General features: G+C 34.8%; 1 protein-coding gene across 1 annotated transcript in view; it reads right to left on the bottom strand.

The window, feature by feature from the left end:
* The window catches only part of Cdc45 (cell division cycle protein 45), a 309294-nt gene that overhangs the window by 120655 nt on the left and 165160 nt on the right, over window positions 1–23479 (bottom strand). The window contains exons 11-12 of the mRNA XM_090392057.1: window positions 16393–16452; window positions 3571–3702 (exon numbers count right to left, since the gene is read on the bottom strand). Coding sequence (XP_090248183.1) covers window positions 3571–3702; window positions 16393–16452 — 192 coding nt within the window. The remainder of the gene's footprint in view (window positions 1–3570; window positions 3703–16392; window positions 16453–23479) is intronic.

Below are 23479 nucleotides of genomic sequence, written 5' to 3'. Positions count from 1 at the left end.
ATTCACTCCCACTTCTCTTTCAACAACACATAGGATCACAGCGAAACTATTCCCATTCCATATATTAAGGATATATCAGAAAAGATAGCTAAGGTTCTCTGTAAATATAATCTCCATGCCACTTTCAAACTCATTCAGCTAGCCACTTTCATCCATTCTTTCAAAAATCAACTTCATCCTCTTGCACATTCTGGAGTGTATTAAGTTCCTTGCACCCATTTTAGCCTACTTTTGAACAGATTGGTAGAGCAGTTAAAATCTTCCTCGAAGAACAAAGATTACACATTTGTGATCATCTGTATGGCAAGGTGCAACTGACAAACCAAGCTTTGTTTGGATGCTCCTTTTTGTAGAATTGAATGATGAAGTCACTATAGGTCTGAGAAACTATTTTTAGAATCAGCATCTGCTATGAAGCACTCCCCCAACTTCAACAAAGTATGATTTTCATTAATTTTCCAAAGATAGCCTGTCTTTTTCAAATTAACTTTATGGTTATCTGGCCCACAGAGGGCAACATGTTAGGACATAAGTTCTAGCTCAGTTACAATTTGCATTGCTTCTACTGATTTACTGTGTGCTTGTCATAATTGCAATTTGTACTCTGAAGATGCTGAGTAGAAAACAGTGAATTATTAGTATGTTCAAAAAATTATTTTTTTTTTCTTATCTTTGCATTGTTTACACTGTGAAGCAGTATTATGATTAAGCCCACTTACACTTGTGAAATATATCTGGAAGGTTTGAGAAGTCTGCCTCTACACATGTAATTATTTATCTTTATTTGAGTTTTTATGGTTGTTTATAGTGAGCGGAAACCAGGAGGGACATGAATATACAGTAACAGGTTCTTTAGTAACTTTAGTAATCCATGAAAAATTTCAATCTAGATCCTCTGCACAGTAATGAGATAAGTGCAATAGCTTGTGATCTTAGAAAATAAATTTGCTGTAGGTTTCATAGTTTTTTTTTTTTTTAAAGGGGGAGGGGGGATTAACACTACAGTCAACTCACTACAACAGATTCACGGTTTATAGTGGTTAGTTTACTCTAGTGAATTTCATTCGAAGTGCATTAATGCAATAGTGCTTTGGCTAGGAATATCGAGTCATTTTTTTTTTTTTTACAGTGAAAGGTTCACTATAAAATTTGCTGCTATTGTAATAGTTCACTGAAATAAAAAAAAACTGGTTCAATTACAACTTCTTTGATTAATTAAAAGTTACAGAAGGAAATAACATTTTAATATTATTCAGTTATACAAAATACTGAAATAATAGTTCCCGACAAGTTTCGTAAATCGTAGGATTTACATCTTCAGGGGGTAAATAGTATAACTTAACCTTAACCTTTTACGAAACTTGTCGGGAACTATTATTTCAGTATTTTGTATAACTGAATAATAAAAAAAGGTGGTGTAATCACCGAAATATATCTTTTGAACCAATTAGCCACAGAAGTCTACGCCTGCAACATTTTACATGTTAAAAAAAACTACACATAATCAATGTAATCATCTGATTGACAGCACAGATTTGCTAAAGGCAAGTCATGTTTTAGTAATCTACTTATTTATTACAATAAGGTGACAGCAGCATTGGGCTTAGCCTTTGAAAAAGTTTTTGATAGATTACTGCTAGAAATTTGATAGAAATTGGACATTAGACTATTGCAATGGATTGGAGACTGGCTGTCTAATAGGTATCAACAAGTTGTGTATCAGGGAGCAATATCCCAGAAGAGGAAAGTCACTATTGGTGTGCATCAGGGGTCTGTTTTAGAGCCATTGCTGTTTAACCTGTACATTAATAATATTGGGGAAGATTTGAATGGGGATATATAGTTGTCTACAGATGATGCAAAGTTAGGACAAACTATGAGGAGTAGAGCAGATATGGCCTTACAAGAAGACTTGAATAGACTGAGTGAATGGACAAGGGAGTGCAAATACTAGTTCAATGTTGTGAAATGTGAGGTTTTAAATTTTGGAAAACAAAGACGGAATGTAGAATTTACACTTGATGGGGATATATTGTTGCAAGTGGCAGAAATAAGAGCTCTTGGAGTGATGTTGGATAAGGACCTAAAATTTAGTTAGCATATTGCCAAAACTGTGATGATGATGAGGACACTGACTTGTAGAAGTAAGGAGATTCTTGTTCCATTGTCAGAGGTGACTGACCAAAATAGTTTCTAATCTCTGGAATGTTGAATATGAAGAAAGGTTGAGATGATGCAATTTGCGCAGTCTAGTGGATAGGATGGAAGAGGGGGTGATATGACAGATGTAAAAGTCGGTAAGGGGTTGTTATCTGATTAATGTTAAAGAGGTTTTTCATAAAATGGTGGGAGATTGGGGAAGAACAAGAGGTCATCCCTGGAAGCTGTATAAGGAGAAGGTGAGCAAGGAGTAGGAAGATAGTTTTTTGCATGGAAAGTTGTGAATGATTGAAATGCATTGCCTGAGAGCACAGAGTATGCAGAGATTTTGAATGTGTTTAAGGCATGGTATAATGAGTTGTGTGTGTGACAAAAGAGACCTCCTATATGAGTCTGTGACTCCATGGGTCTTCAGATAATAATAATTAATTACAAGCACTGTTTTCCATGACATGCTTTAGAACTTGCAAAAATTAAATCAGAATTCCTCCATGTCATTTCCATTGCTGCAGAAGTCTTAGAGAAAATCCAAAAAATGAATGACAGATGAACGATAGATATACCACACATTTAGTTTTGGGTTTTAGATTTTTATTTAGTTTTACTACACATTTACTTCTTGTAATAGTTACTGAGTTGGCAATAATTTCTGGAGGCAAGGTCTCTGAGAGATTAAATTTCTTGACATTGTAAATAAATCATTCACAAACCATCTGACAATTTGTATAGAAGTGGTTACTGTGAAGAGAACTGTCTCTTAACTCCAATAGCAACATTAAGAAACTATATGTGGCACAACTAGGATTGGATATAAACTGCATGAAAAAGAAAAACAAAAAATCAGGAGTCTGTTAAGTAGTATTTCAAAAAAAATATGCTATGTATCCAACAGTATAAGATTATGATTAATATGTAATGACAATAATGAAGATGATGAAAGAAAATAGGAAATATCAAGGAATGTGATGCTTTTAATTTTATTTCTTATTTTTTATAGGTACAAAATAAATAAGAAATAAAATGTGTCACATTTCCTAATATTTTCTACTTCTTTTCCTAAAAGTAACAAATTGTCAGATGATTTGTGAATGATTTATTTACAGTGTCAAAGAATTCAAATGGTCAGAGACCCTGCTTCCAGAAATGACCACCAACTCAGTACTGCAAGAAGTCAAAAGTGATTGTGTAGTATACTTATCTGTCATTTATTTTCTGAATTTTATCCTGGACTTCTTTGGAGTTGGCTGATCTGTTATAGATGTGTATTGGATCTAAAAGTACTTTTCGCTCTTGGATTTAAATATTTCTGAAGAAATATTTAATATATATGATTTATTTAAAATTAAAAGAAAAAATGAATGTCTTAACACAAAATCAAACTAGCAAAAATTTTTCTTCTTTAAAACTTACCCAACTTCAGCTAAGAATTCGGACATCTTCTTTCTTCCTTTGAGGGTCCATAATTTAAATTTACAAGCAGTAAACATTGTGTGTTTCAGACTTTCATACAATGACCAGTGCCTATAAAGTGCCAACTGAAGCCTGAGAAATTTATTAAAGTAATAATGACTCGATGAATTTACATTAATAAAACTTAGGTACCTTATTCGATTCAAGTTGTTGGATTAAAATTTAAGTAGCAGATATAAGTAGTAAAAATTAATTTTCTAGACTTCTTACTTCTTCAGAGAGAATCAGAATTCAGTTGCCTGTGGAAATGTTTCCTGATACCACAAGATAAGCTGTACCAACCTCTTACTATGTGATAATTTTTCTGTTTGTGAATGTTAATAGCTTAAATATTTCAAAATAAGATATATTGAAGCATATCACACTCTTAATCACATTTTGGTTTAAAAAACATTCATTGTTTCCTCTGCACCGTACTCATCTTTAAGAGGACAGTATTATTTTCCACAATTAATGAAGTACAGGAAAACCTCGCTTAACGCGATTAATTAATCCATCAATTAATATGTTAAGCGGAATCGCTTTTAAGCGAATACAATAAACAATAGGAATAATTATAATTCATCCATCAGTTAGCATATATTTGGAGGAAAAAAATTACAGTATAAGCTATATTAGAGGATAAAATCATCAAAGTTGATAAAAAATCAATTACTTAAATTTTTACTTAATGCCTAAACATTTAATTGAGCTACTTTTTTAGAAAAAAAAATTAAGTAAAGATGTTTGAATCGTGCTCGACTTTTTCATCGTCATGCAATTTGCAATAGCGGACGATGGCTTTATCAAGAATTCGGCAGACTTCGAGGCTTCAGTCCATATCAGGATCATACAAAATTTCAATGTTATTGAAAACTAGCTCAAGTTCTTTTGTAGTTAACTTCTTAGTCATAACATTCTCTTCTTGTTCACACCCCTTATCTTCACATGCACGCTGTTCTTCTAGTTGAAGATCATTCTCACATAACTGTTCTGAATGGGAATCGAGCAAGTTTCTCACATCTTCATCATCCAGTTCATTAAATCCAAATTCTTTTCCAATTGTGCTTATTTCCTAAATAATATCAGAGCTTGGATTTTGTGCTCGATAAACTAATATAGGCTTGAGTTTAAAGTCACCTTTTTACATTGTCTCCTAATAAAAGCGTAAGACAATCTTTAGATACTTTGTGTTCTGGTTGAGATGCTTCAGTTTTAGCTAGAAAAGTTCATGTTGGCATATGCTTCCAAAGAGACCAATTTCGTCGACAATGAATATTTGCCAATCGTCATAATCACCCTCCTGAATTATGCTTTGCAATTCTTCAGGAAACTTGGCCACAGAATCTTCATCAGCACTAGCATATTTCTTACATTATGTAGTCCAGTTCAATTTTTAAAATGGTCAAACCATCCTAAACTCGCAGTAATGCTTTCACATTCCTCTTGAAATTTGGTCTCTTTCAATGGGGTAAAAACATTGAGAGCTTTTGCCTGAATATTCCCTGTACTAAGAGATATTATTTTTTGGTTATAATCCTCAATCCAGAGGGACAGAAGACGCTCCATCCTGTTCATTAAATATCTTCTATTTTGGGTGATCTGCATACTTAAAGAAGCAGTACAACTTTTCCTTGTTCTTTGTATTCTTTGCTCTTATTTAATATAGTCCGAACTGTAGACTCGCAGTATCCCAAGTCTCGCACAATCATTGTATTAATAGCGCCATTTTCATGTCTCTTAATGACCTCCAGCTTTTCACTCACTGCAGATTGGCTACAAAAAATTTCGCGTAACGTAAAAAAATCACATTAACTGATTAATCACTCGCTTAAAGCAGGAAATAGTATTGTTTCACTCAATCACACTCATTATTGTGCATATCGAATTCACATTAAGCAAGGTTTTCTTGTATAACAAAGTATTAATCTTCTTTCTACATAATGTATATTACTGTAAAGTATATATCGCATAAAGCATATTTCGATATATTAGAAATAAAATATTAAACTTTTTTTTTTTTTTGGAATATATCCATGAATTACATATCTATAAGATATTAAAGGATGGCAAAAAGGGAAAAAAATTATATACATCATCATCATCAAATTCCTGACATTTACTCTCAAGGAGTGTACAGGATTTGATAGTACTACATGAAAAATTTACATCATTACTAACTTCCTACCTACAATTTTCTGCCAAATTAATCTGTAACCTGTCAAAGCTACAACACTGTCAGATCATATATTTATATATCTATCTTCTAAGGCCCTTTTTACTGTATCAATCCACCTATATCTTGGTCTTCCTCTGGGTTGTTTTCCTGCCAACCTAGCAGAGAACACTTGTTTGGCTATTCTTTCCATCTATCCACCTATATCTTGGTCTTCCTCTGGGTCGTTTTCCTGCCAACCTAGCAGAGAACATGTTTGGCTATTCTTTCCTCGCCCATTCGAGATTAGCTGTGTAATGCATTCCTGGATGCTGACAATGTCAAGTTCTTTCCTAATATCCTTGTTTTTAATATGATATTGCCATCGATGCCATCTGTTCATGCCTCTAATCTTTCTCAGGACTCTCATATCTGCAGTCTCTAGTCTTTGGTCAAGTGTTTTACTTCTGACCCAGCTATCAGATCCATAAGTTAAAATTGGTTTGAACAGTGTCTTCTATACAGCTAATTTAGTGTTTTGACTAATTTCTCTCTTATTCCATATAAATTTATTAAGTTGACTTCCTAGCATACCAGCTTTGTTGATTCTATTTCCATATTTAATTTACCATCTTCACTAAAAATTGTGATTACGTAGCTGAAATGTTTTACTTGTTCTATAGGTTCTCCATTCACAGTGCAGCTGATATTTTCAATGCTTCTGCCTATTTTCATTATCTTTGTCTTGATATTGCTGACCTTTTTACCATATCTATCATGACAGTTATTCAATTTAGTCAGGGAATCTTGCAGACCTGTAGCTGATTTATTTAGAAGTATAGCATCGTCTGCATAAAGCAAAGAGCTGAGATTAACATCTCCAATTTTGATATCATGTTTAATACCACTTTCCTTCATAATGTGATAGATAATGAATAACAGAGGGGATAATGTATATCCCCTGGGAAAGTGGATGCTAACCATAGCATCCACTTTCCCAATGTGTTCAGATGACAACCAAAAATAGTCAAAACGGACCGCACCCAGTCAACCCCCTTTTCCCCTTCCCTATATAAAAAATCAACCCTTTCACCTTTTCCCCACCCTATATAACATAATAATATAATATATATGCTTATATATATATTACTGAAAAAAACCCGGGTTTTTCTAATTTAATTCTCCCAAATTGCCTACTCCCCCCCCCCCTCCACACACTCAGTAGTTTTCGGACATCGCAGAAAGAAGAAAAGCCGCAACACCCAGAAAAAGGTATGTGTAAATTTCTCTTCCTTATGCTACATGTACTTTTTGGTAAATTTACATCTACGATGCCCTAAGAATCCGTGAGCAAATAGCCAATGACATTTAAACAGGGGCACTCCTAAACTGAAGCAGGCAAAATAGCCGTAATTATAATAATTTTTTATGTTCTTCTATTTCCAAAGTGAATTTTATATTTGGGTGTATTCTGTTAAGATATTCTTTAAAAATAATTAATTCATCTGTCGTTTCTGGCTAAATGACAAAAATGTCATCCACATAACGTAGCCATCTCTTGGGTTTCTTTTGATAGTTTTTTAGAGCATTGGTTTCAAAGTTTTCCAGGAAGAGGTTGGCCAAACAAAGCTGGTGGGAGGGGGGGGGGGGCATTGCTAGTCCTTCCTTTTGTTCCCAAAATTTGTCCTGGAATGTGAAAAACATTATTCATGTAGTGTTTGTATAGTTCTACAACGTCTGTGGAAAAATATTTTCAAGAAGAGTCACTGTATCATTTCTCGGTACCTTAGTGAAGAGGCAGACTATATCCAAGCTTGCTAAAATATCTGAAGGTTCTATATTATCATCCTTGAACTTCTCGATGAAATGTAAACTGTTCTTATGAATGAATCTGTTCTTCCTATCTGTGGCGCTAACGTGTTTGTCAGATATTTCGTCAGATTTGATGTCGGAGAATCTCTTCCATCCACTATCGGCCTTAACGGCATATCTTTTTTATGTATTTTTGGTGCTCCATAAATTTTTGGGACTAAGTTTCGATGATAGAGTTTGCTTTAGTTCTTCAGGCCAGTTAGGTATCTTTTTGATTAAGTCATTAGTTTTATTATGTGCTTGCCATAATATGTCATGCGACTTACGAAACTTTTTGGGTTTTCATTTATCCTGTTGGTATTTAATAAACATGTGGTTTCAATACCGGAATCTATCTCTCGAACAACTGACTCACAGAAACCTTCATATACATATGGAAGCTCACGGCGAGTGCCTATGGTCTAAAGTTACACAACTAGAGAAATTACGTATTAAACATCAGAACTATATCAACCGTTTAATTTTTTTGATCAGATCAGAGATAATTCCAAAGTTCATTAGAATTAAATGTGCATTCTCCTCCATTAAAGCACAAAGAATCTACTGTAGAACAGAACTAGCCTTTTTGAGAGAACAAATTGTATTCACTATATCTGAACTTGCGACAATAAGCCATCAGACATTTGCTATATACAGTGAATTAGCCACTTCGCTACCGTCTGACCTATGGGATAATATTGATATCATTATATACAATAAAGCTAAATTGGTTGCTGAACAGAAAAAATATAATTTAATAAGGAAATTCAATTTACTTCAGCAAGAAAAAGAAAAACAACAAAAACATTTAGATCACTTTAAAGTGGTGACTAACCTATCTTCATGAGTCCTATTCTAATGAAAGGCTTCAATTTCGCTTTAATGGCACATCACATTCTGAAAGTAGATATCATTGCACAAATTGAAAAAAGAATACACAATTTGCTTAGCGATACAGCAGACCTTATCCACATACAAAGTTCTGCATTACTATTAAAATGCAAAATACCACGTAAGAACTTATCAAAACCGGAATCTGCAGCACTTAAAAAATTAAAAATGGACAACAACATTGTAATAATTAAAGTAGATAAAGGGAACGCGACAGTCGTCATAAACTCAGACGATTACACAAGAAAGATGAACACCATCTTAGAGGATTCCACCACCTATTCGCCTATTGCCAGAGATCCCACATGGCAAGCACATAATAAAACTAATGACTTAATCAAAAAGATACCTTACTGGCCTGAAGAACTAAAATTAACTCTATCATCGAAACACCCATTAGTCCCAAAAATTTACGGAGCGCAAAAAATACATAAAAAAGATATTAAGGTACCAAGAAATGGTACAGTGACTCTTCTTGAAAATATTTTCTGCCAGACATTGTAGAACTATACAAACACTGCATGAATAATACATTTTTCACATTCCAGGAGAAATTTTGGGAACAAAAGGAAGGACTATCAAGAGGCTCCACTCTCTCACCAGCTTTGGCTAACCTCTTCATGGAAAACTTTGAAACCAATGCTCTAAAAAACTATCAAAAGAAACCCAAGAGATGGCTATGTTATGTGGATGACATTTTTGTCATTTGGCCAGAAACAAACAGATGAATTAATTATTTTTAAAGAATACACCCAAATATAAAATTCACTTTGGAAATAGAAGAACATAAAAAATTACCTTTCCTGGATATCCTCATAGAAAAAAATGAAGAAGAAAGAATAACCTTTTCTGTTTACAGAAAACCAACAACTACAGGAAGATTTCTTAATGCAGCCTCACACTGCCGCCCCCCACAAAAAATAGGCATAATAAAAACCTTGAGAGACAGAGCATATCACATATCCAGCACGGAAAAAAAGTGAAATGAAGAATTACACTACTTAACACAGAACTTCACACTTAATGGATTTGAGCCAAAAACAATCAAGAAAATCCTCAATGCAGCTCCCGCAACCAACGTGGAAAAACAAGATTTCAAGAATGCAATCTCACTACCATACATCAAGAATGTCACGGATAGATTAGCGACATTGATCTGCAAGTACAACTTAAAAATAGCTTTTCTCCCTTTAGGAAAAAATATCAAGATTCGTACATCCACCGAAATCTTTGCACCATCCCATCAAAAAAAAAAAAGAGGTCTATCAAATCTATTGTTCTTGTGGCATTTGTTACGTAGGCCAGTCAGGAGAAATCTGTATGGCAAAACATAAAAAAGACGTAGAAAAAAGAAAAAGAACACAAATCAGGTCTAGCTTTCCGCACAACTTCCACTGGCCATAAAGTACTTTGGGAAAAAAACAATCATGTCATATATTGATAAAAACGTTTTCACAAGGAAATTCAAGAAAGTGGCAAAAATGCTTAGAATTCCTACACAGTGCAACAAAAACCAAGGTTTGATATTACACCAAGTGTGGTCGGCATTCATAAAAAATCTAACTTCCTCAGATCTCAGACATAACACACGTGAAGCACAGAACGTGACAAGAAATAACAATATTCCAACAAATGTTTAAATTTTTTCAATGTTACAGTTGGAAACATCCAATGGACTATGAATTTATCTTTGTTAGTTGTGTTTAACTCTTTATACATCAATACCCCTGATGATATAAGCCAGCCGACTTACGACACTTGTCGGGTTTTCACTTATCCTGTTCGTATTTAATAAACATGTGGTCTCAATACCGGAATCTCTCTCTCGAAAGAATGTCTTAGTTCAGGAGCACATCTCTTGAACACCACTGCTGGAAATTCCATCAAAATCAGAAGCCTTTCTTGTTATCCAGGATGTTTAAGATTTTTCTGACATCTTTTTGGTGAAAAACTACAAGAAGGCATTGTGATGCAATGTTCCAGGTAAAGAATGAGGTGATTTGACTTTGTCATCTATGTAAGAGTTGTATGAGAAGAACGATGCCAGGAGATAACATGGACAAAAGTTATACCCTCAACAGCTTTTGCAAAGGACCAGAAGGCATGTCTACTATTGGAGCAGGTAGCAAATTTTCAACATTTAGCCCTTTAAATTATAGTCTTGCAAGTACTGCTGGATTCGGGTATAGGCTGTGAATGAAGCTGGATTTTTTCTCTCAAGTCACTTATGAAAAGCTGTTTACTTTTCTTGAACCATCTTGGTACACTTTTGAAAAAACATGGCTGGATGTAAGTTGGGAATTTTGAACAGAGTGAGAAATGAAAACCTCCATTCCAATATGGATAATTTCTGTACAAAATCAGAATAAGTATCTAGATCTGAAGAACAGAAACAGTACTACGACTATGGAAAAGAGGCGTAAACATCATGGAGATCTTCCCACTTAGTATTGTTGTAGTGCTAAACTAAACAAGGTTGTAAATGGCTGGGATGGCCCAGTAAGAGATGAAACTTGGATGAGATGAATGTGGTCTGATTTACCAAAAGGAACTCACTCCAACAGTATACCTAAAAAGAGAATAATTAAGAAAAGATCCAGAGTATTGGTTTCAGGAAATCTGTTTGAGAGATGAATGATTTGCTTTAAATCATTATTTAGAGCAAATATCTCTGCTTCTCTTCTAGCTTGGTCAGTTGATTTGGAAAAAGAGAAAAATAGGATTGTGCACATTAAAGTTACCAAGGAAGATATTATTGCTATTAGAAAATTTGGATTGTATGAAATCAAGCTTCAAGGAGAAGTTGAATAAGTCAGAATGATTTTTCAGAACTGAAGGAAGAAACAGTAGTGACAGCAGACAAATGAAACAGGGAAAAACTTAAGCCACAGAATGCCAAAAAGGGGGAGACTGAAAGTGAGCGAGTACTACACTCATATATATTTCACGAGAGTATGTAAAAATGTAAATTTAAAGACATACTGGATTTCTTCTCTACAACTGGACTAGCCCTTAATCCGTTTGCAGAAGAAAATATGCAAACATTCACCAAGAGATGGGGAGGGAAGAAATTCTTCCCCTCCCCCATTACAGGAGAAACAACATACTGTTGTTTCTCCTGTAATGTTCTAAAAATCGTCGTGTTATAGATTTTCACACAATAAAAATAGCACAACAGCATAATGTAAACTCACAGGGCAACACATGTAGCTATACTGGAATAAGAAAGAGAAAATGTGATGTACGTGTTGTGCATTCCCTCATGGATCACTACATTGTTTTTTTTTTTTTTTTTTTTTTTAATTTAATCTGTAGTGCAAACCATGGTCAGCTTGTGAAAAATTGCATATGATCATACAATTTCACATTTTTGTGATTTTATTCACCTATTAATCTATTTCATATGAACAAATTTGTGCATTACAAATACACATTATAGAAGGTATTGCTGATAATGGATCTTCAACTTAATGCATGATACAAACTCTTCAAATACACTGTATAATAAAATTAGTTTAATCCTTTATCCAAGTGTGAGCAAACAAAGTTTGCGCCTGAAGTATCTTCAGGACTAGGGTAAGGTGATACAACAACCCAGGGCAACTCGTTGCAAAGGTGGAGAAAGATACCAACACTCCTATCTCAGTATCTCCTATAATGCAAAATAATGCAAAACACATCTCCATGCGGATATGTCTAATGTTATGCATTAAGGGAAGGGCCACTACCCAGACTAGTTTCGACCTTTATTGAGGTCTCTTCAGTGGGAGCCAGGCCCTAGTGGAGATACCAGGCAGAAGCATTAGCAGATCATCTCCACCTATAGGAGTTGCCATATGGTGTGCCACCCTTTTTTAATAAATTACTCTGGATTTAGAGAAAGATGTTGAAAGTTTATTTTTCACTTGGTTAGAGTATAATAAAATTAGTTTAATCCTTTATCCAAGTGTGAGCAAACAAAGTTTGCGCCTGAAGTATCTTCAGGACTAGGGTAAGGTGATACAACAACCCAGGGCAACTCGTTGCAAAGGTGGAGCAAGCTGCCAACACTCCTATCTCAGTATCTCCTATAATGCAAAATAATGCAAAACACATCTCCATGCGGATATGTCTAATGTTATGCATTAAGGGAAGGGCCACTACCCAGACTAGTTTCGACCTTTATTGAGGTCTCTTTGTTTGCTCACACTTGGATAAAGGATTAAACTAATTTTATTATACTCTAACCAAGTGAAAAATAAACTTTCAAATACACTGGTTTCCATAAATTAAGAAACAGAGAAAAACATCATGGTAACTCTGGGGGGGGAGGGGGCATATGAAAGTCAGGTACATAGTTTAAAAGGTGTCTGGTTATTGTATACAAATGAGTGGCACTGTCAGCAGTACATGTAATTGAGCCTGGCATAAAAGCTTGTGTTCTAGAGTGGTTTTCCATTTAGTGTGTGGAGTGAGGACAAGACATGTCATGATAACAAAATTCGTGGATTTGGCTACAAGATATCATTTAACCGATGAATTCAGGTAGTAAGACATGCGACTAAATGCTAGGAAAAGTTAGGCAGAGTTTGCCAGATGATATGCAAGTCATTCCATAGTTCACAGATGCAAACAGCATCCTGGAGATACAGTGAGAAAGGCCACTACTGCAGTGGGTGAGATTATTATTATTATTATTCCTGATACCTCCAAGGAGTCCGAAGACTCATCGCGGGAGGAGATCTTCAACTGTCTCTACACCTTACCTCTACTACGAATCAACGCCATCTACCGCCTACCTCCAACTAGTAATTTTTGTCTGTAAATTGCGTGTGTTCTGAAGGGCCGATTTGTATGTATGCGGGATGAAAAACCCGAGTTTCCGGGAGAAAAAACCCTGCTACCTCCGTATGAGATCGGCTAACTCACCATTGATTGAAATCGACCAGATAAAGATCCCTCCCGTTGTAAGTAGGAAATCAGATATCTCTGATTACCTACTTACCAAAACAGGAGTACTAATCCAAATCATATATGATATGACTTAGGTTGCTATCTGCTTCCAATGTGTGGAGAAGGGTTCATGAAGGTGGTCTGTATGATAGGTAACTGGGATTCTGCATTTCCATATACCCACACCACAGGAGAGAATGTTTGAAATGGGTCAAGCTCCATATCGAGTGGACCCAAGACCAATAGGGTTGAATTGTTTATAGACAAGTCTTCATCTGCTTTTCACAGCAATACCAGGCATGCTCTGATCTGGAAAGAATCAGGGGACACATTATCACCCCTTTAATATCCATGAAAGGAACAAAGGGACACTTATGGTGGGGGTAGTGTGATGGTTTGGAGAGGCATTATGTTGGGTGAATGTGTTGGCCTATATGTGCTTTCTAACAGAACCATGAATGTTGCAACTTATAGACATGAGGTCCTAGATCTCTGTGTTCATCCATATGCAGGTGCAATATGGGGCATTTATTCTACAAGACGAAAATGCTAGTCCTCATCGAGTGAAGCTCATGGACCAGTATCTTCAAGAAGAGACTAATGTATGCATGTAATGGCTAGCCAGGTCTCCTGACCTATTGAGCATATCCGGGATCCTTTAGATACATGTATTGCTGCTCTCAAACCCCACCCATCTCTTCCCAAAACCTTTAGGAACTTAGGAGAGTTTTGCAGGAGCATTGGTTATCATCACCAACTGAGTTACTAGATACTATTATAAACAGTATGAAACATCCTTGTGAAAGATAACTACATTCTTTATTGACACAGTTTCATCATCATCATCAAATTCCTGCCACGTACCCTCAAGGGGTGTACAGTATATGATAGTATTACATGAAAAATTTACATCATTACTAACTTCCTATCTATAATTTTCCTCCAAATCAGTCTGTTACATGTCAAGACTCCGACATTATCAGATCTTATATTTCTATCGTCTAAGGCACTTTGTACCATATCAATCCACCTATATCTTGGTCTTCCTCTGGGTCGTTTTGCTGCCAACCTGGCAGAGAACACTTGTTTTGCTAATCTTTCTTCGCCCATTCTGTTTAAGTGACCATACCACCTGAGATTAGCTCTGCTAACGCATTCCTGGATGCTGACAATGTCAAATTCTTTCCTAATATCCTCATTTTTAATATGATATTGCCATTGATGCCATCTGTTCACACCTATAATCTTTCTCAGGACTCTCATATCTGCGGTCTCTAGTCTTTGGTCAAGTGTTTTACTTCTGACCCAGCTCTAAGATCCATAAGTTAAAACTGGTTTGAACACTCTTGTATACAGCTAATTTAGTGTTCTGACTAATTTCTCTCTTATTCCATATGAATTTATTCAATTGACTTCCCACCATACCAGCTTTGTTGATTCTGTTGTCTATTTCTATATTTAATTTCCCATCTTCACTAAAAATCGTGCCTAAGTAGCTGAAATGTTTTACTTGTTCCACAGGTTCTCCGTTCACAAAGCAGTTGACATTTTCAACGATTCTGCCTATTTTCATTGTCTTTGTCTTTTTATTGCTGACCTTACCATATCTATCATGACAGTTATTCAATTTAGTCAGGGAATCTTGCAGACTTGTAGCTGATTTATTTAGAAGTATGGCATCGTCCGCATAAAGCAAAGAGCTGACCTTAACATCTCTAATTTTGATATCATATTTAATACAACTTTCCTTCATAATGTGATCCATATAGATAATGAATAACAGAGGGGATAATGTACATCCTTGTCTCACACCAGATTTAACATTAAACCATCTTCCTGGACGTCCTTCAATTCTAACTGCTGACTTACAACTCAAATACAGACTAAGTATTGCTTGATATAATGCCCCATTGACATCATATAACTGTAACGTATTGAATAGCTTCTCTCTTGACACCTTGTCATATGCCTTTTCCAGATCCACAAAACCTAAATACAGATCTTTGTTATATTCCCATAATTTCTCAACTATTTTTTGTAAAGTGAAAATCTGATCCTGACAGCCTCTATTTGGCCTGAATCCAGCTTGTTCTTCACCAAGCTTTTCTTCCACAATTCTTCTCAACCGTTTCTCAAGTACACTGGCATAAATCTTACCAGGAACACTCAGTAGGGAAATACCTCTGTAATTCTCACATTCCCACACTGTCTTACATTGAGACACTTGGACGATCTCATTTTGACCTCTTGTTTTTGACCATTGTCTTCATATACCCATTTGTTACTGAATTAAACTATTTATTTATAATTTCTGTGGGTGTTTTACATCTTATATCATGCAACTTTTACCAAATTGCATAATAATTAATCATATAGTTTTTGAATTATTGTGATTTTTATCTTTGTTACTTAATTTATGGAAACCAATGTATTTGAAATAGGAAATGTTTCTAGTTATGATCAAAATAAAAACTTATGAAAGATTAATAGAAAAGGAATAACCAGAAATGACAAACATCACGTGACAATATTAGTACATTGTGAAGAAGTGGATTAATTATTTCAGTGATCAAGCAGTTGTAGAAAAGTGATTAAAAATTGAAATGTGAAAAGGGAACTGTAGTAGATCATAAAATCAGACCTTCAAAATATCACCTTTTGATAAGTTACAACAAAAGATTTTAAGAAAGTGAATAAGTTTAATTTCTTATTAATGTTGTCAGAAGCTGTTAGAATTAAGTAATAAAATTTTATTACTTCATATGTAAAATAAACCTATACATCAGTTTTAATAAATACTAAATTTGATCTCACTACATCGTATCAGGGATTTTTAAGAACACTGCTATGATGTTCTCTTTAGCATAATATGAATTACTTAGTTCTTAAAATAAACAAACATAAGAAGTTATTACTTTTATAAAAAAAAATTTTATGATGCAGAGAAAGGATACTCTTTATCAAAAGTAATATGCAAGCAGTTCACTGAAGTTATGTTTTCATTATCATCTCTCCTTGAAAAAGAAACATATAGTTCAGTAAATCCAGGTATTTATTAAATAAATACTAAAATTTTCAGAATAAAAAATCTAAAAAAAAAAAAAACTTTGATCCAAAAAAAAAATGCAATATTCCTATGATGTCTATATACTCTGTAAGTCAAAGAGCTTGGTAAACTTTTATAATTTAATTTTTCATATTAGAACAGTTATCCTCAAATGGATCTGCGGAAAAGCGTGTCTTTTCCACAAAACAAACAAAAGAAATTATTAGAGATGCTAAATCAGAGCATTTTGAATATGCAGAATTGTATAATAGGCATTTAGTATTTTTACAAATAAAGTGGACTGTGTAAATTAATCAAGTGGTCACATTATTAATTTAAAATTAATAATGCCAAGCATGGTATCCATTTAAATTAATACCATACTTGGCATTTTCGTAAGAAGTTTTATTCAGCCACCTTAAAAAGTGATCATGGTAATAATGTGAAGTGTTTGTGTGGGTGTGGGTGGGTGGACATGTGTAAATTACCTAGTTTTAATCTACTCAGAAATGATTTGCTGTTTTATTAACAAACCAGTCTCTTGGCAAATATAATTCAAATATTACTATGAGAAGAGCAAGAATGAAAGTCATATTACTTTTGTTCTATACTCTTTTACTATAAGTCATCTTCCTCATCTGCTTAAGTTGGGTTGAGGCTACAATGAATAATAGCTTTACTCAAGAAGAAAAGATGGAGTACACAGAGAAAGAACAGCAATCATAGTAAAAAATCATCTTACTGTAATTAAAAATTTTAAATTTATCATAAAAATATATGTATTTCATTTCATATAATAATGTACTCTAAATATGCTACTAAAATTTAAACAATAAGTTGATAAGCTGTTCATAAAATGGGAGAGATCATGCTGAAAAAGACTATTTTCTATATCTCCTCAAAGAATGCACTAAATACAAAGATGATCCAAGACAATTAACATTACATTACATTACTAGATTCCTATCCACAATTTGCTTCCAAATTAGTCTATTATTTGCCAGGTTTCTCTTTGAGATCTTACATTTTCCTCTTGTATTACTCTAGTTCTTTTCCTGCCATTTCTGCTTCAAACACTTATTTTGGTAATCTTTTCATTTCATATTAGATTAGCTCTGTTTGCACACTCAAACATTAATAATGGCAAGTTCTATTCTAACATCTATAATTTTGATATGGCAGGATAATTACGAGTATGACAGAACTACGTGAAAAAGTTATGCCATTACTAACTTCCAATCAACAATCATCATATCATCAAATTCCTGATATATACCCTCAAGGGGTATACAGAATATGATAGTACTACATGAAAAATTTACATCATTACTAACTTCCTATCTACAATTTCCCTCCAAATCAGTCTGTTATCTATCAAGACTCCAACATTATTAGATCTTATATTTCTATCTTCTAAAGCACTTTTTACTGTATCAATCCACCTATATCTTGGTCTTCCTCTGGGTCTTTTTCCTGCCAACCTGACAGAAAACACTGGTTTTGTTAATCCGATCAACAATTTTTCTCCAAATTAATCTGTTATCTGTCAGATCCTAATATTATCAGATCTTATATTCTGTCTTTTAAGGCACATTTTACTGTATCAATCCATCACCATCTTGGTCTTCCTCTGGATCTTTATCCTGCCAACTTGGCAAAGAACACTTGTTTTGTTAAACTTTCCTTTCCTGTGTTTAAGTGACCATACCATGTGATATTAGCTCTATTAACATTCCCGAATACTGAAAACAGCAAGTTCTTTCCTAATATCCTAATTTTTAACTATCATTGATGCCATCTGTTCACTCCACTAATCTTTCTCAGAACTCTCATATTTGAGGTCTCTAAGTCATTCAGATCAAGTGTTTTATTTCTAACTCAGCTCTCAGATCCATAAGTTAAAATTTGCTTGAAAACCATCTTGTATACAGCTAATTTAGTGTTTTGACTAATTTCTTTTTTATTCTACATAAATTTATTCAGCTTGCTTCCTACCATAACAGCTTTACTAGTTCTGTTGTCTATTTCCAAATTTAAGTTACCATCTTCACTAAAAATCGTGCCTAAGTAGCTGAAATGTTTTACTTGTTCTATAGGTTCACCATTAAGGATACAGTTGATGTTTTCAATGTTTCTGCCTATTTTCATTCTTTTTATTGCTGATTTTCATACCAAATTTATTTGTACTGGATTTATTCAGAAGTACAACATCATCTGAATACAGTAAAACCTAAGATTAAAATCACCAATTTTGATATCAGATTTAATACTACTTTCCTTCATAATGTGATCCATATAGATAATGTGCACCCTTGTTGCACACCTGATTTTACTTCAAACCATCTTCCTGTATACCTCCTCCAAGTCTAACTGCTGACTGCAAAATGAAACATTGCTTGTTTCATTTAGAAATCTTTCAAAGTAATTACTCCAGACATCTAGAATATCTTTATCTTCAGTTTTCATGTCACCTTTATCATCTCTGATTCCTTTTACAGTACTCTTACAGCTTAAGCAGAGACTATGTATCGCTTGACATAATGTCCCATTTACACCATATAATTGTAGCATTTTAAAGATCTTTCCTCTTAGCACCTTGTCATATGCCTTTTCCAGATCCACAAAACTTAAATACAAATCCTTGTTATATTCCCAAGATTTCTTGGGAATATAACAAGATCACTATTTGTCTTAAAGTGAAAATCTGATCCTGATAACTTCTATTTAGCCTGAATCCAGCTTGTTCTTCACCAAGATTCCCTTTCACAATTTCTTAGCCATTTATCAAATATACTTGCATAAATATTTCTGTAATTCTTGCATTCAGTATTATTTCTTCCTACCATTATGTTAATGCCTCATACTATCCATCATTATACAAATGGATAGTATGAGAGCTCAGCTCTCATACTATCCATTTGGAATTAGACCCTATCATCTGGAAGTAGACCCTATGACCAGGCCTTCTGAATTATGCAATCAGACACTGTAAAACTTTTATGCCTTCATATTTGAGCATTTCTAGCAGAACTGTGAATTTGTGCACACTTTTATGTTGGAACATGGTGTTAGTAATAAATAAGACTTGTCCTGAACAGAAATCTAGCAGGTATTTACCATTATTATTTACTTTGTGTGCTATTCTCCAAATTTTCCCTGAATATTTCTATATTTCTCGTAATCATTTCCTATTCTGCTATTTAGATTTCCAACATGGACCAACTTTTCCTTTTTCATTGTGTCAGTTGCTTTCTCTAATTCCCAGCAAAAAATTCCTCCTTTTCTTCCTTGGTAGAATCTTCTGTGGGACCATAAGCACAAATAAGTCTCACTGTCCCCATTATGATATTTGTACTTTTTTAGTATATTGGCTATTTTTTCAGATGTGCCATGGATGTAGGGTATGGTGATGGCATTTTTAAAATCTTGTTGACAAGAAGGACGGGGAATGGGGGAGGAACTGATTATTTTTTTGATACCGTGTTCGCTGTAGCCATTGGAGAGGAAAGTGTTGTGTATGTGGTTAAGCTCAGTAGTAAGGGCGGTTCCACTGGAACAAAGATTGTGAACTCTCTTAGTAAGAGTTTTGATGATGCAATATTGTTGTGAGGGGTGGTGGGAGAATTTGTGAATGTATCTGCCTGTGTGTGTGGGTTTTCTGTATACAGTGAAGGCAAGTTAGGCAGGTGTGTGACTAAGGTGTCTAGGAAGGGCAAACAGTTGTTCTTTTCCTTTTCCATAGTAAACTGGATTTTCCATAGTAAACTCATGGAAAAGGAAAAGAACAACTGTTTACCCTTCCTAGACACCTTAGTCACACGCCTGCCTAATGATACACTTGCCTTCACTGTATACAGAAAACTCACACACACACACACACACACACACACACACACACACACACACACACACACACACACACACACACACACACACAGGCAGATACATTCACAAACTCTCCCACCACCACCCCTCAACAACAACATGGCATCATCAAAACTCTCACTAAGAGAGCCCACAATCTTTGTTCCAGTGGAACCGCCCTTACTACTGAGCTTAACCACGTACACAACACTTTCCTCTCCAATGGCTACAGCGAACACAGTATCAAAAAAATAATCAGTTCCTCCCCCATTCCCCGTCAACAAGATTTTAAAAATGCCATCACCATACCCTACATCTGTGGCACATCTGAAAAAATAGCCAAGATACTAAAAAAGTACAACCTACACACAGCATATAAGTCCTACTGCAAACTTGCTACCCTTATCCGTTCTACGAAAGATCAACTCCCTCCTCTCTCGCTGCCTGGAGTTTACAAAGTACCCTGTTCCTGTAAGCTGGCATACTTTGGACAGAGAAGGCAGATCAGCATCCATCCGCCTGGAGGAACACAAGTCTTACATATGTAAACATAACTATGGCCATTCAGGCTTGGCTGACCATGTTTTGGACACCACCCACAGAGTATCATGGAAGAAAACCACCATGCTCCACCACAGCAAATTCAAGAAAGAGAGACTTTTCTTAGAAGCAGCAGCAGCTCTCAGAAACCAACCAAATCTTAATAAATACGGTTGCATTAAGCTTCCGAAGATTTGGGAAACACTCATCACCAGAGGTCCCACTTTACATTCCAGGCCACCTACTACCGCCCTTAGAGGGCGCTCTACCTAGATAGGACTTTAGTGTCACCCACGTGGTTGGGCTTAGTATTGTAAGATTTGTGTGTGCATGTTACATTAATTGTTTTTGTAATCCCCGTAGATGTCCTGGTGACTAGGACGAAATATAGGAAGTATTAAATTCTATTTTAATTATTTTTGAGTGTTGTAAAAAATCCATTAAGCCTCCAACATGATGTCCTCACAGCACTTAAGCCTCTACACATGAATTTGTCTCTGTATTCCCTAAGAGCACAAACTGACTTATTTGCCAGGAACGTTTGATATGCTTTCTTCTTTTCCTTCACTGCCTCTTTAACTTCTGTGTCCACCATGGAGTTTTGATTTTTCTATCCTTGCAGACAACTTCACCACATGCCTCTCTAGCTGAATCAATCAGGGCTTTCTTCAAGGCTTGCCACTGAATCTCCAAGGTTTGATTCCTGTTCTCAAACTCTTTCATTAAAGGAATTAGAGATAATAAAGGTGACATGAAAACTGGAGAAAAAGATATCCTTGATTTATGGAGTAATTACTTCAAAAAACTGCTAAATGAAACAATCAGTGACAGCACAGTGGTAAAAAAACACTAAACAGGCATGCAATCAGGAAAACATATCCATACTGGAAGTAGAAAAAGCCATCAAAAGCCTGAAATGTGGAAAGACCGCTGGAGTAGATGATATTCGACCAGAAATGCTCAAGTATGGAGGTATAAAAGATTTACAGTGACTGCATTGCATATTCAAAAAGCCTCGACAGAGGAATGAATTCCAGATGATTGGAGTAGAGCTCTCATAGCACTCATATATAAAAAAGGGAAATAAAACTGAATGTGAGAATTACAGAGGTATTTTTCTACTGAGTGTTCCTGGTAAGATTTAGGCAATGAGAAATGGTTGAGAAGGATAATGGAAGGGAAGAACAAGCTGGATTCAAGCCAAATAGAGGCTGTGAGGATCAGATTTTCACTTCACAAAAAATAGTTGAGAAATCATGGGAATATAACAAAGATCTGTATTTAAGATATGGATCTGGAAAAGGCAAATTACAAGGTGCCAAGAGAAAAGCTATTCAAAAGGCTACAATTATATGGTATCAATGGGGCATTATATCAAGCAATACTTAGTCTTTATTTGAGTTATAAGTCAGCAGTTATAAGTTAGAATTAAAGGAAGTACAGGAAGATGGTTTAATGTTACATCTGATGTCAGACAAGGATGTACATTATCCCCTCTTTTATTCGTTATCTATATGTCGCATTATGAAGGAAAGTAGTATTAAACCTGATATCAAAATTGGAGATGTTAATGTGAACCCTTTGCTTTCTGTGGATGATGTTATACTTCTAAATAAATCCACTACAAGTCTGCAAGATTCCCTGACTACATTGAATAACTGTTGTAACAGAATGGTATGAAGGTCAGCAATAACAAGACAAACACAATAAAAATAGGCAAAAGCATTGAAAATATCAACTGCATTGTGAATGGAGAACCTACAGAACAAGTAAAACATTTCAGCTACTTTACTTAGGCACTATTTTTAGTGAAGATGGTAAATTAAATATGGAAATAGACAACAGAATCAACAAAACTGGTATGGTAGAAAGTCAACTAAATAAATTTATATGGAATAAGAGAGAAATTAGTCGAAACAATAAATTCACTGTATACAAGACGATGTTCAAACCAATTTTAACTTATGAATCTGAGAGCTGGGTTAGAAAAAAAAAACACCTGACTAAAGACCAGATATATGAAGTCCTGAGATATATGAAATTAAGGGCGTGAACAGATGCTCAATGGCAATATCATAATAAAAATGAGGATATTATGAAAGAATTTGACATTGTTAACATCAAGGAATGTGTCAGCAAAGCTAATCTCAAGTGGTATGGTCATCTGAACAGAATGGGAGAGGAAAGATTAGCAAAAGAAATATTCTCTTGCCAGGTTGGCAGGAAAAAGACCCAGAGGAAGACCAAGGTATAGGTGGATTGATACAGTAAAAAGTGCCTTAGAAGACAGAAATATAAGATATGATAAGAACAGATATACGAAAATGTTTGAGTCTTGACAGGTATCAGATTGATTTGGAGGAAACTTGCAGATAGAAAGTTAGTAATGATGTAAGTTTTTCATGTAGTACTATCATATCCTGTATACCCCTTGAGGGTACATAGCAGGAATTTGATGATGACGATATTTGAGTGCTGACAGATAAAAAGTAATCTGGTGGGAAATTGTCACCATGAATTAATTGTAAACTTTTCATGTAGTGCTATCACAGCATTCTATACACTCTTTGAGGGCACATATAAGGAATTTG

Source organism: Typopeltis vanoorti, chromosome 4 (assembly GCF_054136105.1).
Source record: "Typopeltis vanoorti isolate ZY-2024b chromosome 4, IOZ_Tvanoo_1.0, whole genome shotgun sequence".
Lineage (NCBI taxonomy): Eukaryota > Metazoa > Arthropoda > Arachnida > Uropygi > Thelyphonidae > Typopeltis > Typopeltis vanoorti.
This window is presented reverse-complemented; position numbering and strand designations above follow the sequence as displayed.